This window comes from Nipponia nippon, unplaced genomic scaffold, assembly GCF_047370975.1.
Source record: "Nipponia nippon isolate SJK-2023a ecotype South Korea unplaced genomic scaffold, ASM4737097v1 scaffold_8, whole genome shotgun sequence".
Classification (NCBI taxonomy): domain Eukaryota; kingdom Metazoa; phylum Chordata; class Aves; order Pelecaniformes; family Threskiornithidae; genus Nipponia; species Nipponia nippon.
The window spans coordinates 52,796,837-52,814,498 of NW_028262402.1; the positions used below are offsets into that span (position 1 = coordinate 52,796,837).

A 17,662-nucleotide genomic window follows, 5' to 3' on the forward strand; every position below is an offset into this window, starting at 1 on the left:
CCATATGGTTAAAATAAGGCAGTATGTCTCCCCTCCTACTGTCCCACAGATCAAAAGGGGGCAGTTAAACACTACTCACTGCCAGAAAATATCTAAGAAAGCACACATTGCCTGAAGTGTTCTTCTATTTCAGTGAAGCAAAGCAGTTTCACATCCCATATTAATTCAAAGTCTGTCAACAGTAACAAAACATGCATTGCCTTCTCCTAAGAGAAGCAAGGTACTTTTGAGAATATACAGCATGCAATAGAAATCTATCAACACAGCGAAGTGGATACTTACAGAAACAGTTGAGCTTGGTGTGTTTGTACCATAGCCAGAAGAAGGGAGAGAAGCCAAAGACCAGCGGCGACCATCAGTCCTGTTGTGAAACCAAGGTTAGTCAAATGAACACTGCAGTATCCTAATACAGAAACATCTGTGGAAGTATTAATGTGTAAAACTGCATTCCAAAAGCATGATACAAACAGGGTTTTTAATAAAGAGTAAACTTTCACAGGGGACCACAATAAACAGGCACTCAGCAAGGATGACTTAGGCTTACAGATTATTTTTTTTAGTGTGTTTTTCTAGTTAAAAATCTATGAGATGAAACAATCAGAAAGTGAATGAACAGCTCCACAGAATTGGTGTCTCACTAATACACATAGAAATGGACTACAGGGAGCCTTCACAACTCTCAGGTCCATCAGATGAAAATTAATGAGAAGCAAATTAAAAACTTGTGAACGAATGCAAACCACAATGCTCTGAACCACAGAATAACCACCACAGCCTGCTTGAAATACAAGGGTAGCACTTTCTTAAGTGACATCAGTACAGGATACCAGCAAACTAGCAGGCTTATGTCAGATAACTGCAAAGAATGATTAGGTCAAAACAAACTTGTTAAATGTTAGATATGTAAATCAGGAAAAACATTTTTGCTGCAAAAATCATGCTTACTCAGAATAATTAAAAAAAAAAATCATAATCAAAACCAGTATCTGTTCTTCAGTGCTTGAGGTGAGCTACACACAGACAACATGGAACTTGAACATTCAAAGTGACAAACCAAAAAACAGCTATGGGAGCCGTGGTTGGATTTTTGAGGAGGTAACATTTACCTGTCACTTCGGTGCCCGTGACTGGAGTACAATTGTATCAAATATGTTAAAAAAAGGCAAAATAATACATAAATAACAAAACAGGACAAGTTTTTATTAACAAACAGTATGATAGTGGGGGAAAGGAGAAAGGAGAAAGGAGAACTGAAGCTCTGTTTTACAGCTAGGACAAAAGATCATCTCTCAAGTCTGATTTACACAAAAAGTGTAATTCCATAAAGCAGAACTGAAGTTACACCAAATCAGGAACCTTAAACCTCTTTGATGCACCTTCCTTACCCTTCAAGCTAACAGTCTAAAAAGATCCTTGCTCCTCTCTGTTCTAATGCCTTATTTCCTGCTCCCATTTATCCATCCACAAGCTACAAGCCAAGTCTCTGGGACTTTGAATACATAACAGTGTGAGAAAAGAAACTACAGTACATAATTAGTGTTAAAATATAAAGAGAACATGTGCTGGAGGGACTGCTGATTGTATCAAAGACTGAACTCTGGAAAAAACTTCCTCCTCCTCCATAATTTTGTTTTTAATTCATTAATTCTCCTCCCTTCTCTCTTCCCCCAGGTATGCATGAGCTACCTCCAGATGAATGAACAATTCCAAAAGGAGTTTTCTCTTCATTTTGGCTCAGCTGCACAAGTTAAATATGTTCACAGTTGAAAGAACAAGAACTTGGAAGGTATTTAAACATGGGTGAGACCCACATATTCTGCAGCTGTGAGACAGAAAGTACTTCCTTACTGAATAACTCATACTTCTGCATCACACAGCAATTCTCACACAGAAGGGCCACCGAGAGTGGGGATGGGATATCACAGAAAGTTATCTGGGAAGCAAATGTGGGAGAATGTAAGGCATCCATAAGGGAAGAAGGAAAAAAAAGGGTAGCAAGCCCCCACAGCATTTTCCCCTGGACTCTCATACACCGCTTGTCCCTGCCCTACAGTGAGGTCCTATCCAATTCCCAGCAGCTCTGGAAAGTGGGATTTGTCACCTACCCGTGGGCTTATAGATGCTGGACTTGTACGTACCAGCAGAAGAGGCCTAAGCAGTGGCTACCAGAGGCTCAGGCTGCTCCCAGGCATGGATCACCCCACCAGATGCGGGCAGGGGAAGGCAATACTCCTGCTCGTTGCTGAGGGGCCTGGGGAAGGCTGCCTCCAGCCTGGCGCACTGGCTGGCAGCATGGCAGAAGGCCACCTTCCCATTGCAGCTCCCTTTGCCGCCAGAGCTGCATGGCATGGCCAGCAGCTGATGAGAAACTGCTACGCTGGGAAGCCCTTGTTTCCCACAGGAGGCTTCCAAACCATGTCCTTTGCCTTTCCCTTCCTTCCTCATGCTTCCCCAGCTTTTTGGTATTCTCACTGACTGGGGGGCAGAGGAAGGAAAAGGAATATCCATACACCTATACCACCTCGCCTCTGCTCCTTCAACCTGCTCTATCACACACACACATGCTGTCCTTCTCTTCCTTTGTATCATCATTAAATTCACAAAACATAACAGAAAAGGCATAAAGTCAGAAGTCTGAGAACTGTTCTCATTAGCCACAGGTCATTTTACTACCAAAGTGCATCCTATCACAGGTTATGTGAAGACAACCACAACACGCATACCAAATTCATAAGAAAATTTTACATTGACGCCATTTTAAACTTAAAGGTCATCAAGCATTTTCAATATAAACATAGAACAAAATCAGTTTCTACAGAAAATTGCTCTAAAGAAGTTTCTTGAATCCCACTGAAGTGGTTAAATATTTTGAAATCACAGAAACTTCTTGTGTTAGCGTTCTTTTTTTATTTACAGCCTATTACAGGGCCCTAAAAATGGTCAAAATCCAAATGGAACACTGGTAAACAAATTCATTTCTTCCTCCTAATTTTAAGGTTTGCAAAAACATAATGATTTAAACTTTCTGTTGATTACGGGTGGGAAAGGAAAACTACTTCCTGCCTGCTGTATTTCTAAGTAATGCTCGGTCTTTCACATCTGCTTTTTCCATTATAAGCTATTTCTGGATTTGATTAATTTTTCTAAAAATATGCTCACAAACCAATGTAATCTATGAAGAGAGAGCTTTCTTCTTTAAAGATACTATCAAGAGGACGTAGATTCAAAAGAAATACTCAACTTTAAGGTGTTGATTAAAAAAGTGACATCATATGCTACTAGAAAAATTGACAAGATCTACTGTCACAGATGAATTAGATTCAAATAAAAGGAATACACAAGTAAAGTTTGCTCCCCTTTGCAGCTTTTAAAAAGACTTAAGCCATTTCCTTGCACTTAACTTTTTAGAGCTTGTGTGTACTACTTTACTGAACTCTCAAAATAAAGGAAGTAAAACTATAGTGGTAAGTGCTGTCTCACTGCAAATGCAGCAGTTACATGCCTGGCACTACTTAATGACAAAGAAAGCCACAGCATTCCAATTCCATTTTTTGTGTACATACTCTTGGGTCAACATATAAACTCTGCCTACCCTCCCAGACTTAGAGTTAATGAACATATTATCTGAGGTAGGCTGACAAGGTGTTAAGTGATAGGGAACCACACTGGCACAAACAGGCAGTCTCCCATGACATGCTATCAACTTTGGTTATGGTTCATTTAATAATAAATTTACTTCACAGATCACTTCAAATTCACTTTAGATCTTCAAAAATTCTATGAGCATTAATTAATCCTCACAACACTCTTATGCCAGAGCTGACTGTCTCAGTGGTACAGACAGTGAAACAGGTCAAGGTCAGGTATTAAAGGTATGGTAACAATATTGCTGCTGCCAGTAAAATCAGGCCCTGAACTCAGGACCTCTTTAACAGTGCTCTTATAAGCAATGCACATCTTAAATTGTTAAGAAAAAAAAATAAGAAAAAACCTAGATGTAGCTTAAAATTTCCCCATATCTCAATGGATAAGGAGATAGTGTCTGAATGAGATCCATAACAATTAAGTCTTTTTTTTTTTTTTTTTTTGTTAAATTCAGAAAAGTATGATTGCATTGTATCAATCATCCAGTACAACTTTGTTGCAACTGAGGTTTAGGAGAGTTTACATAAGTGAGATAACACTTGTCATTCTAAGTGATAGACTGGACAGATGTATTTGCAATCATCTTTTAATATCTGGGTCCAACAACATTTCCTCTATGCAAAATGCATGCTGCATACTAAAAACAACCTCTTACCTTCGTGCAAAAGAAAAGTGGGCTGAGGCACTGGGAGAGAAATTCCTAGGGCTATCTTGAGGACTGTTTCCTGTTGGGGGGGATACACAAAAAATAATTATTAGAGGGGAAAAAAAAAAAAGAATCCACTAAAAAACATTCAGACATACTAACCCAAGCATCTCCAAACAGGTTAGAAACTCATTTCAGAATTTCTTCTCTCACAGTCTCTGAGAAAATAAACTCTGAAATAGAATCTTATTTCAACTCACATTTCATTTATATTTGATTTTTAGTTACTGGATCTTATAACTCATAGAAAACCCTCTATTTAGACCTTTAATTTGAGAATTCTCAAATTAATTTGATAATTAAAGTTTAAAAACCCCAGTATATTAGCTTGAAAGAAACATATTTTTCATGTCAGAAACAAGGTGGTTTTTTAAAATCACACAAAACATTTGAAAGATGGAAAAATCATGTTAAGCATGATTTAGCCCTTACACAAAGTCTCTACAGCATTTCCACAGGAGCCTTATTGTGATTTTTTAATTGTTCATTCTTTTTCTAGCTCCAAAACAAACAAGCAGACAAAACACACTGAAAGAAATTTTTTTGCCTTAGTTCTGTTAGACTGAGACATGGAAAGGCAACCACCCTCTGTGATGAGAAGAAGCAACTGCCTGTTGTGAACAGGTTGTAACTTTAGGGTCTGTTACTTCTTCACACTAAAGCATCTGACCTCCTGCTGACCAGCACGAGTGCAGAAAGAACGCAGCTGCTGAGCGCTGCTCCTGCCTCCTCTGCCCCTCAGTACCTACAACTAGAGGAGACACACAGCATCTCAAGAAGAAATAAAGATGACCACTGAAGAAAAAACCAAAATCCCCCAAAAAGCCCAAAAGCTAAAAAGATTCAATTTAAAGTAGTACTGGCATACATCTAAAAGTCAATCTTTCCTTAAATAGGGAACAGACTGCATCAACAATACGTTAAACAGAAGTAATGTATTTGTTGTGGCATTTTATTTTTGGACATAAATGAGACTGCAACATTAAGCAACAGATTAAAAGAGCTCCTATGTACCCAGTTAGAATCAACATTTAAATTTTTTGAGGAGAAAATTACTACCTACATGTGAAAAGGCCAGTACAATAGCGTGAGTCCTTAAAAGGACTTCAAGTGGCCTTGATTTCTACTCAAATTTTGGAATTAACATTGCATTTGTCATAGTGATGTCCTTAACAGATCCCATTAATTCTATACGACAAAGCATAATCATGGAGCCATTAGGTAGCAAACACAGGGAACACCCCCACCCCCCACCCCCCCTGCCTTTTTTTGGCTAGAAGCAGATGCAAGATGCTTTTTGAGCTGTGCATAAATCACATCTTCACAGCTGCTCTTCTCATGGCCCCGAGAGACAAGGATTCCACTCTCGCTGGCCAGTACCCCCGACTTTTTTTTGCCTGTTTATCTATCATGGCTGAATTATGTCCTTCTGACATTCCCTCCTCCCCCTCAAGAACCCAGCTTCTTCATTACCCTTCAGACACTTTTCTAAGGGCCTCGATAATTTCAAGGGGGCAAGGATTTTCATTCCCTAAGCTGGGGGTGGAGCAGGGTGGGAAAGCAGAGGGAATCTGAAGCCACACACGTGGCATAGATTTCAATCTTTATTTGGGGACCAACACAATTTATTCTTGTCCTGTGTGAACTGCAAACACCAAATTACTGAGAGCAACAGTTCATTTAACTTAACAGCTAACTGGATTTCTTTTGCTGTTATCTTTATTTAATAAAGGTAAGCTAAAAAAAAAAATTTAACACTGTGCAGATCAAACATGGTCCAAACTTTAGCTACTGCACTAGAAAAAATCCACTGTAATTTGGAGTGTGTCATGGACTTAGATAAGAGGAAAAAGAGACAAAGGAGCTACCTTAACCTCTGGCAGAAAAACAGAGAATTAGGCTTAATGTGGTGAGACGTAAACAGCTTTTGACAGGAAATAATTTGACAAACCAGCATATGGGGATTTGTAAACAAATTCCTTTCCTCTGATAGCTATTTTAAAGATATATATGGATATATACACATATTTAACACACATCGAGGACATGCCTAACTGTCCATCATTTAGTCAGAACATATGTGTAAACTTCACAAAGAAGCAAAAAACATGGTGGAAAAATGCAGTAATTTTATGGGTATTGCAGTGGATTTGCTGAGACATAATGCTGCTAACTATCTCGCTAGAATCGACAAAGATCACTTCCTTATGGACAAAATCTGAAGTCAAAGTCTTACTCAGGAAAAGCATCAGATCCTGTTATTAGGAAAATCAATTTGCAAGCACTATTTCCAATAGCAAACGAGCTTTTAAAATAACAAAACTGGTAAAGCCATATACATAATACCTGGATACTAAATCCTGTGGTTTTATCTAGAAATCTAAGAACTCAGACAAGCCTGGAAATAGAGAATGAAAATCCAAACCCCAAATGACTGAAGAAACAGCTAGTGCTATTATGGGTTTAAGGTGTGGTGTTCCAGAAAAGCAAGATAGGTTAGCAGCAGAGTCCTATACGTGACCTTCATCCATCACAGCGTTCATCCACCCATCTGCAAGTCAATACCTGTGAGACTTTCAAATGAAAACCAGTGCCAGTTAATTCTCTGTCCATATGTGCAGTGCTTGCTTATTAGTCAAATCCCGCTGTTCTTTGGGATCTGCTGGCTGTTGTATGTTTTAGTCCTAGGGTACCTCTATGCTGCTGAGATTATTGTCGCTGTTTCTGACCTGGTAAAGTAAACCTGACTGGTGGTCTGGCATTAGGTAAGTAATTAACTCCAGCATCCTCTGGGAGACACAATGAGTAGGCAATCAACGTACCAAAACAATACTCAACCTCATAACTACACACAGGGTAGCTCATTTTGCAAGAAGCTCTTGTTAAGAAAACTATATCGAGACTAATTAAATTGTGATTGTTTTGTAAGTAGCTTCAAGAAGTCCTGTGTCTTTGCCACAGAGGGAAGATGTTTTATACCTTTTAAAAAGGCATGTATTACAGTCACTGTATATTATTAATGTATTTTTAATAGCTGTCTACTTACAAAATAAAGTTTCAGGTGCAATGACTTTCTGTTAGTACTGAGGGAATAACAGATTAATGCTAATTGTTATCCCAAATTCCTGATGTATCAAAGACAAATCTGGCTTGAAGTCTTGATGTCATTATTTGATGGTCTTTTAAAATGAATTACAGTACATCAGCACCACAGTAATATGATATAACAATGGGTCATGCATTCCTCTGTGTCAGTTTATTTGGTGGTAAACCCACACTGCGAAGTGAATACACAAGAAACCATCCACGAACAGTTACAGGTCTGACTTTCATACCATAACCAATGGTGCCAGTGAGCAGAACACACAGCTGGGCAGCAGAATAATTTTGAATACTTCTGCAGGTGCTTTCCTGAGATCCGCTCAGAGGTGAGGAACTCAAACTATTTCAAAACCTGGATCAATTATGCTTCACACCAGCAAACAACTTTTCCCAGTTACAGCAAGGAAGGTTTGCATGCTCCTGAAGTTCCTTTGCCAGGGTGCTTTGCATGTTCTGACTACTACTTGAAATGGTGGCAGTGCTATGTTTTAATGGGATTTAATGGGATTTAATTTTAAAGTCAGTTGTATCTGCATGTAACTAACCCCTTACTCTTTCCTCTCCTGTCCCTAAACTAGTAGAAGATGCTCTGAAATTGCTGTAACAGTTTTACTTTACCCAAAAGCAAGACTAAATAAAAAATTTTATTTTAGCAAAACCATGTCTATTATTCTGCATGTCACAAGTCACAATAATTGAAATATTGTATTATTTTTCTTTCTGTAAATATCAGTTTTCTTTTAAAAAAACTATATTCAGAATGGTGCTTTAACCTTCATCTTTCAGCATTCCCATGTTTCACCATGAAAACACATTAAGGTCCTCCTTTCTGCAAAATCCAGTCAACGCAGACTGTAGCTAAAGCAGAACAGCACAGAAGCTGCATACGAGAGCGATTCCTCTTTGCTTCAAATACACTGTAGTAAGCCAGTACTCATTATCGCCTACCTCAGACAAAACCCACAGGATTAAAGTTAAAAATACAGGGAAACTAATTCTAAATTTGATGCTAACACACAAATGCCTCCAGTGTGATTCAAAGCCTAACACAACTAAAATGTATGGTGCAAACAGCTTTGTTCATTACTATAGTTCAATGTAACTAGCTAAAGTACATCTATCAAATTAAATTATCTGATGGAAGCAGTAAGTCCTAATGTAGTGAGAGCAGAATATTAGGAGTGAGCACTCTAACAGACCTGAAAAATCCTAGAAAAAGGATTACAAGTGGAGGTAAGACCTCCTTGGCCTTAAATTTTGCTTTAGGCAATTGCATCATGTAATCCCATTCATAAAGTTATTGAATCCAACAGGAAAGGTCATTTGTCCCTGCCATACTTAGTAGACAATTCTTCAGGAACCCTCATGTTCTGGTATATATGGCCAGCATGTATTTCTCCTTCCATTCTATAAAGAAAACACCTCTTGATTGATTTAGATGACAATATACAGGCTTTTCAGTCTTCCTGTTGCTAAGGCAAGCAAGTAATATTCTTTCAGTCTTACACAAAAAGCTCTCACATTCTGTGCTACCAGCCTTTCTCCCCATGTGATCCCATCTGAACATACATAACCATAAAAGCACATGGTATTCCAGATGAAATCTAACTAGCACATTGCACAGTGGCATGGAATCTTCCCAAATTCAGTTGAAAATTACTTCCTTTATACATCTTCAGAGATTTGACTTTCAAAGCTAGACTAGACTGGTCCTTGCAAACATCATCTGATCCAGAAAATGCAGTCAGGTCCTTCCCTCAATTCCTTATAATAGATAAGTCCACAGCTTACAGTAGACGTTTCTGTTACTGGTCCTCCAGCACAAAATGCTGCATGTTGCTATGTGATTTCATACTTTTTTATTCCAGTCCCCGAGATCATTCACTCACTCCAACACAGTTTCCCAATGCTGTTTCATACTGGATGTCTTCCAAATGTACATCAGCTACAGTAACTTTATGCCAATGTCACTTAAGACAGGATTAAAAAGGTTTGGCCACAAAACCAAGACCTGGAGACTCTACTGATAACCTCTGCTCCCATTTTATAATATTTCTTATTTTAGCACAACCCCCATCTTATCCCCGTTAAATAATTTCTTACTTATCTTGCAATTCTTGTCCTAGTACCTGTCGTCTTAGTGGCACCACATGAAACATTTTACTAAAATACAGACAAGTAAGATTTACAGCATTGCTCCTAACAGCTAAATCTTGTTCCTACAGCAGATACAATTAAACAGCACCACATGTGACTATTAATCATTAGGGGTTAGTATCACCCACAGCAATAAGCTCCTGTGAGTACTGAGGTGGGGACACCTGAATGCCCTGACTTGCTGAGATTATAATCATTCACTTCGCAGGCTGGGTGGTGCAGAAGACCTGCCTACGCAGCAGCAGGCAGTCAGCTGGAAAACCCCATTAATGACCAGGGCACCAGATGTTGTCCAAGCTGATGCTGCAGCCTTTCGCTTCCCACAAGTCTGAATGTACCCACAGTAAATGCAAAAATTAAAAGGTTCTTTCAGCAGGTTTAACAGCTTCCAGCCCAGATAATAAAGGCAAAGGATGTCCAAACACCTAACCTAAGACAGTTACTAATAATGATGAAGCTTTGAACCCAAAGAAATGATCTGGTATTTCTGTTTTCATAAGAAAGACTCTAGGTAGCGAAAGCTGGTATTATTCTTGAAATCTTTTATCATCTTTACATGTATGCATAAGGCATAGCAGGAGACTTCAGCTACAAACTAAAATCTGACTTCCACCAACACAAATTATCTCTGCAGGTAGCTACATGTCCTGCACAGAGGAAAAAGGCATTACATGTATCGTGTTAGTAATTAATGTATATAACAGAGATTATATATATCTGCTGTATACATTGTCTTTTTCTTATGCCCTTTTTAACCCTCAGACTCAGACCTTCTATCTTTCTGTGTGCTCTCAAGCCTTAAGACTACTTACTGCTCTAATCACTCTTTACTATAGCCCACAAGCCTTCATGGTCACTGTTGCTTACAAATGTATCTGCCCCTTTGACAGGTGCTACTCATGCACTATTTGCACCCTGCACAATATACTTACTTCATCAGTGTGGTGCTGTCTCACTTGTCTCCCCTCCCATCCTACCACATGAAATCTGAGAATGACTGAGATGGTAAGGCTAACAATTAAAAAACTTTACGTAAGTATTCAGTGTTTGTCCAATTCAGCTTGCATCTGTAAAGATTAACAACAGACTTCTCTGTAGGAACAATCCTCTATTATCTCCAGAGCAAACAATGAAAATTGGGAAGGGGGAGAGAAATTTGCCTGAGACCTCTGTATGATTTTTGCATATGGGGCAATTATCATCATCCTAAACTTGGGCCACTGGTCCTGCTCAATGAATGTCCACCTAAACCAGAGAACAGCCGCCTTCAGTTCAGACTGTATCTGGGAGAAGAACAGGACTACAAGGAAGAACATGGGCATAAAATGCACCTCAAAAAATTATGATTATGACCAAGCGGCTTTTCTTCTAAAATAGAGCAACACTGCTCACATCCAATCTGTTTTGGCTAACTCCAGTCCAGATTGTTATGATTACCTAGTAGCACCTGAGCTCTTCAGGAGGTCCAAAGTAATGGCACATTATTTCTGAAGGTGCAGCCCGATCTCTAAATGATTGCTCTGCAGATAGCAAAGATGAAAACATTCCTGAGCAAAGCCATAGATATTGGCATGAGAGCTAATGCAGCGCACTCTGACTAAGAGAGCTCCACCTTGAGATTTATAACACGCCTTCACTCACCTTGCTTCAGTTGACACAGAGGATGCATAGCACTTGTTTGCCCTCAGACATGTGAGGTCTTGGGGGAAAAAAACAGGTAGCTTAAACTGGTTGTCCAAATAAAACTCATCTCAGGTATGAGATGCCAGCAAAAGTAACTAAGTATGTATTTTGCCTGTTCTCCCAACAAGCAACGAATTAATGTAGAAGGGAACAGGTTGGTTGTATTATAGATTACAAACAGGTTGTTTGTATCATGTATCATATTGTTTGTAGATCCAAGGGTGTCCTCACAAGGGATGAAAAAACTGACTTCAGGTACTTCTGAGGCACTGCATTCCCAAGCAATGCCAAGAATCTTATTAGGACTATACAAGAAGGGCCCAGGATAAAACTGAAGATTATTAAGTTCATAATTAACAGAAATTGATCCTGGGTGGATTTTGAAGAGTCTGACAATCTTGACTCCCATCAGCTTGAATAGCCTATAATAAAGGGACAAGGACCTGCTATAACAACTAAGATGGTACAAACATGAAGCCAAGAACCTAGTCCACTAAAATAAGAGCATCTAATGGAACTCTTTTCAGTAAAGGCAACAGCAGGCTCTCCCCAGTGATAGCTGGAGTATGCTGACGGTAGGGAGTACAGTAGTGGGATACAGTACCCTAAGAGAAACAGATCTGGCAGAAAAGCGTCAATAGTATGAAACCAGAAGGCAAAATGGTTTTAAAAAGGCATGAGCAATCCGGGTCATACATAATCTATCCATCTTTCCATCTGAATTACTCAAACCACAGCAGGTTATGTCCTTCATTTTCCTGTTCCATGGAATCAGGAAGGTGCCCAGCAAAGAACCTCTGGGCACTTCCTTTCCAAAACCAAAGCAAAGTGACTTCAGAGTATGCCCAGACCTTGAAAGCGGCCTCACAGATCTCCCTTCCAATCTCTCACCTTGAAGCAAATGTGATTGTTCTTAGAACTATGTCAGAAGATAGGCCATGGTGGGGCTATCTGATGCCAGCCTGACATATCAAGCCAAAGTTCAATTAACTTTCCAAGATGTGACAGCTATGGTACACTCTGCTCTGCCCCACTGCAATGAAGATCAGGGCTTTCAATATGGTGATCACCAGCTTTTCTCATTTTCTCGCCTTTTGCTCTACCATGGCCGCAGACCCATACACCCTTCGGCAGGGAGAGCAGGAGGGGCGGGACCCTCTCAGTCTCCAGGCAGGGTCTGCAGCCAATGAGGCACCTTGGCTCGGAGAAGCTTCTGGATCATGACCAGTGATGACCACAGCTCAGATCTGACCCAGGGTACAAATGGGGCGCCGCCAGAGACCCCCTTGGAGTCGTCTTCTCAGAGCAGTGGGTCTGCGTTCAAAACTACTCCCCTTGGGTTGGGACGCCGCCTGAGGAAACTTCCCAGGATTGAGTACCCTCACCACCTTCTTCTGGCTATGTCCTTGAGCTCTCACCTTCACCCCCCGCTCCTGGTGAGCGACTCCATCTTCTGGGTACCCATGAGAGGAAGAGAGTTTCCCCCCCTTTGCAAGTGAGTGTCCCCACTTTGGATCATCATTCTCGTGTGCGCTGACGTGTAGTAACAGCACCCTGACTGATGCCTTGAACCTGTTATGTGTTAAATGTTATCAGAGTGTTGATTGATTTTCGTTTACCCCTGTTTCTCATTGGTTTCTGTTGTGTGATTTTGGTTGTTTTGTGCAATAAAGTTGTCTGAGTTTGTCCTTCGTTTGGGTTAGTTTTAGTGTACCTCCGTGACAACATGAAAAGACAGTAAAATGTAAACTTGCAGCATATGGACAGAAATAATTGCATATCATAATTTCTGGCCTAAAATGCTGTTACGTATACATCACTATGTCCAAGCATATTAAAGTAAGTCCAAAAGTTGTGTTTCCAGTCACGTTGAAAGAGTACCACAAGACAGACTTCTACTTGAGCCAGGACCCAGCTGGCTGACAGATGAACGTGTTCTGACTCTCTACAATCAAAATAGCTCATCTTCCTACTGAAGTACTACAAAGGACCTGTAAAGCACTACCTCTCCTTCCTCCAGAACCAGAAGAAAATTCTGTGTTTTGAACAGGGTCCTTGAGGTCCCCAAGAAACAGGGAAGGTAAGACATGGGACTAGAGCATAGTGAAGTGGAACTTTCAGAGCCCACACGTCTTCTTCACCAGTGCTTTTGATTTTTTTAAAGACTCACAGAAGCATGTTAGGGTTTTCCTAAAGGGGGAAAGCAAGGTAATGAAGACAGATACAATAGAAACAAAGAAGAGGGAAAGTGGAAAGAGAATAGCTCTCACTGCATGTATAAAGATGCTGAGAAGATCAAACAGGACTGAAGAAGCTAGGAAAGCTGACAGCCTGGGCTTGCTGCAACCTATCTCTTTCTCCTACAGTCAGGAGGACTGCTGCACAGAACTGAGTGAGAAAAAAATGACCCATCAAAAGGTGCGACATGAAGGAACTAAATGTTTCTAAGGACAAGTGGGACTGAAACAGTTCTCAATGGCTCAAGTTCTCAGCTCTATCATCAGTTAGACTCAGCCCCTTGAAAGGCAGACCCAAGAATGAGTCTCTTCCTTTGACAGCCCAGTGGCAAACAATTGTGCAATGTCACATGAAGTTAGATTACCTGTTAGCATCCGAGCAGCCTAATCTGTTGCACCTGCACTCACCTGGGCAGATTCCTTGCATGAAACTGAACTCTGACAACATGCAAGAAAATTTTTTGAAGAGCAGGATCTCTCCAGTGTCCTCCATATTCTGCATAATCTTACTAGGACATATTTGCCAAAAATGCATGTTATTACCATGCTTCAGGCAAGGACAGTCTAATGAATAAACCTGGCTTCAGTGAACGTGAGCACCGATACTTTGCTGCACATTTAGCTTGCTCCATCCTCCTCTAGGATTGGAAATTATTTTGTTTCCCTCTCACTCTTCTGCTCCTATTGTTTCCTCCTCCAGCAGCAAACACTAATAAGAAAGATGTGAAGGTGTTAAGAGAGGGTCATCTTCAGTCCCTCTGAGACTTGGAGCTTGTAGTACATGCTCCTGGCAGAAGGTCTGGTGCAGGCTGCAAAATAAACACTTCTGACTCAGAGAACTTTTCTAGTAGAATCTCACCATTCCCAGCTACTTTCCAGATGTAGTCAAAAAAGACCCTAAAATCATCTAGCTGGACAGGAGATATACCAGGTTCTCTCAATGGAGTCAAGGAGGCCTCTCCGATCTGGAGTAATCCTTCCCAGCCAAGGACTGCCAGGAAGAATAAACCCAGCAGGCTGTACAGCACACGCTGCCTCTTGTGACATCCCTCTGCTGCACTTTGCAAGAAACCAGGCCTCCAGTACAGGCTGCCACAGAGAGCAGGGAGGTGAGTTGTGTGCAGATGCCAGGGCAGGGAAGAGCTGGTGGCTCGGACAACACAAGAACACAGCACCACTAAAAGTCCACAATGTCTCTTAAGACCGAGGTTACCAAGGATTTCTATACATTAAACACTTGACACACTGAACTCTTACTGTATATGTAGATGAAAATTCGTAACTTATGTGGCTTTGCTGTGCTTTTAACCATGAAATTTGCATCTTTTTTTATTTGTGTGAATTAGGATGACATTCACAACGATTCAAAGTACAAATTAAAAACAAAAAATTTGCCTACCAAGTCAATTCCAGGCAGTATCTAATTGATCACTACACAAAGCAGAAAACCTGTCAAGGGTGTCTCTGAGCACGCTTTAACTTCAAATTGCCCCTTCAGGGAACTAGTCTAGGCGCACCAGGCAGCTGAGCTAGGAGCCAATGGTTGTGTGAATATTTACTGTAATTAACTATACATAGAGGCAAGCTAATAACAGAGCCAGCCATACACATGCAAATTTTCATCACATATCTGAGATTTCCCAGTGCTGCTGAAGTGTTCGGCACACATACCTTGGGAGAATGTATCAGCATTAAGAGAACCTACTGTATCCTGGGTAACTGGAGAAGTTGCCAAATTTCCACAATAGGTTTCTGAATACACAGTACATACTGATGAGTTGAAGGAAGAGAACAGCTTACACTTAACCTATCTTAATCCTTATACTATCAGTTTTCTACCTTCAGAGCCACTTGTCAACAGCTGTGATATCAGCAGTATTATTGCCCTTTTACAGTTTGAGAAATCGATTCAAAAAGATAAAGCAACTTGCTGAAAGCACACGTCCACTGCCAGACAGGAACGCTTCAGCATTTATTAAATACACAACCTATATTCAGGTCCCAGGTAACGCATGCTGGTCACTCCACTTCTGAAGCCCAATGGGCATCGTTGGTCTAAGCCATCAGTTTCCAAACGGGTGGTAGAGTCACTCACAGCAGCAGACATGCTAGTTCTCACAGCACGCATTGCTATTGCTTTCATCAAGTCAGCACAGCACAACTAAAGCCTCTTTTTACGGTGACCACAGATCCCCTGTTCCAAATGGCGACTTCTGCATTTGGGGGACCCAGAGAAGGATCCCAAACATTCAATTTTTCAGTTTTAAAATAGTCTGCACCATGTTTTTCTTTGCTTGCTTGTTTTAAAAGCTCTGCTGCCTTGAACTCTTCACAGATCTTCATGTTGTCTGGATTCCTGGTTGTATTAGCCTGCTGCTCAAGAGTGAAAACCACCACCATATTTTCCTCTAATAATGTTTCTTCCACAAGAAAACTGGAGATGCCTTACTAAACACACCACCCTCTTGAAAAATTCAACTGAAACTCTGCACCTTCTCTTTTGATATCCATCTGAGAACAGTTCTCCGAAGTATTCAGTGTCATTGCCTACACAAAGATTGGCGTGGGGCTTTCATTTTGACATGTAGTCACAGCCAATGCCCAAAAAACATAAAGAGACAAAAAACCTTTGAGAAAATGTGTCTTGATATGCTAAAAATGTTCCTTTTTAAAATGAAGACAATCATTATCAATAAAATATTTATTTATGGACTTTCACTCAATCTTTAGGAGCTTCAGGTGCTTTAGAAGCAAAACGAAACGATCATCAATTTATTGCCATGTAAAGTGAAGCACAGAAACTTCCAGGAATGTGCCTAGCACCAGAAATCCTAGGCAGCAAAAGCACTAGGAATATAATGTAACACCTTGCTCACCGACTCCACTACCTTTAGAATGTGCGCAAGCTATTTCATATCCTTTTCACACTGAACGAGGCCCAGAAGGCTGGGGGGAGGGAGGAAGAGGAGAAAGAGGCAGCAGAGGGAGAGAGAAAAATGCATCAGAATGTCAGAATGCAAGGTGGGGAAATAAAAAATAGCTACATGATCCGTGGTAGGTATTTCTGGACTGCTTCTCACCATAACCTAGGATTTATGGATCTAAATATAACAGAAATTTGGATAGAATGATATGCAACTTTTTGCTATTAGAAACAGTGGAAAGAAGAGTAGTGGAATAGAGAATTCTTCTGTTTTCCTTTCCTCATATAGACATTTTAAGAATTTAATAATAGCAGCAGTAACATAGATATAAAATCACCTGCATGAGCTGAGAGAGGTGAATGAGGCCGAGGCAGAGCTGTAGACTGGCCATTGCCCATCAAACTCTTCCTGTTGCTTGTTCTGCAACTGTGGGCAAAAAGAGAGGAAAGCATTAGCATCAGAAATACAGCATGTACTGCATACGGACATTTTGAGATTCTGCTACTTTGTTCCTTCACTTCCCAGTCTCCTATTAAAAATCAGAGCTATTGTTGTTTTTGTAGGCATGTCCAGGAAGTCTATAATCATACTGGATAATGGCAAAGACAGCAGTTTCCAAAGAAAATGCACCATGGATATTTTTCAGGCTTGCACGTTTGCTGTTCTGTGCAAAGACCAACATTCCCCTGTAGAGTCATTTACAAAATGTTCTTCCCTGACTGCAGCTTTTTTCTCCGCCGTACACTTTTTAAAATATATAAAAATATACAAGCATAATGTGAAAAACAGTCTCAAGCTTAGCATTGCCATTCAGTGATTAAACCTATTTCTGTTCCATGAACTGTAACTCCAAATCACATGCCAGGAAGAGCAATGATTTATCAATCTGAGAATGATACAATAATTATAAATCTAATTATTGAGATAAATTTCACATCTGTGCCTTTTGTCAATGGAACAGATGATGCCTAAGAAGATGAATGCGCTTTTTTTAATCATACATTTTTCATCTGCAAAGCCAGTAATTTCCCATATCACAAGATCATTAGGCGAGATAAATAGTAAATTAACACATCTATTAAACTTGTGAAAGCAGATATTTTTCTTAAATACATCATACAGTTTTTAAATATTTGTTGGCAGAAATGTTTTCCTTTTTTCCTCTTTCTACTATAATGAATATTCTCACAAACATAAATCCCCAACAC

At 40.1% G+C, this 17,662-nt stretch overlaps 1 protein-coding gene across 8 annotated transcripts in view; it reads right to left on the reverse strand.

Annotated features, from left to right (window-relative positions):
- The window catches only part of MAST4 (microtubule associated serine/threonine kinase family member 4), a 307,392-nt gene that overhangs the window by 64,857 nt on the left and 224,873 nt on the right, over positions 1–17,662 (reverse strand). For 5 of the 8 annotated variants that reach the window (XM_087741355.1, XM_087741352.1, XM_087741349.1 and 2 more), the window contains 4 exons: positions 16,792–16,880; positions 4,301–4,370; positions 1,107–1,127; positions 283–361 (listed from right to left, as the gene is read on the reverse strand). In XM_087741355.1, coding sequence (XP_087597481.1) covers positions 283–361; positions 1,107–1,127; positions 4,301–4,370; positions 16,792–16,880 — 259 coding nt within the window. The remainder of the gene's footprint in view (positions 1–282; positions 362–1,106; positions 1,128–4,300; positions 4,371–16,791; positions 16,881–17,662) is intronic. The other 3 variants (XM_087741356.1, XM_087741354.1, XM_087741351.1) reach the window with 1 other exon arrangement.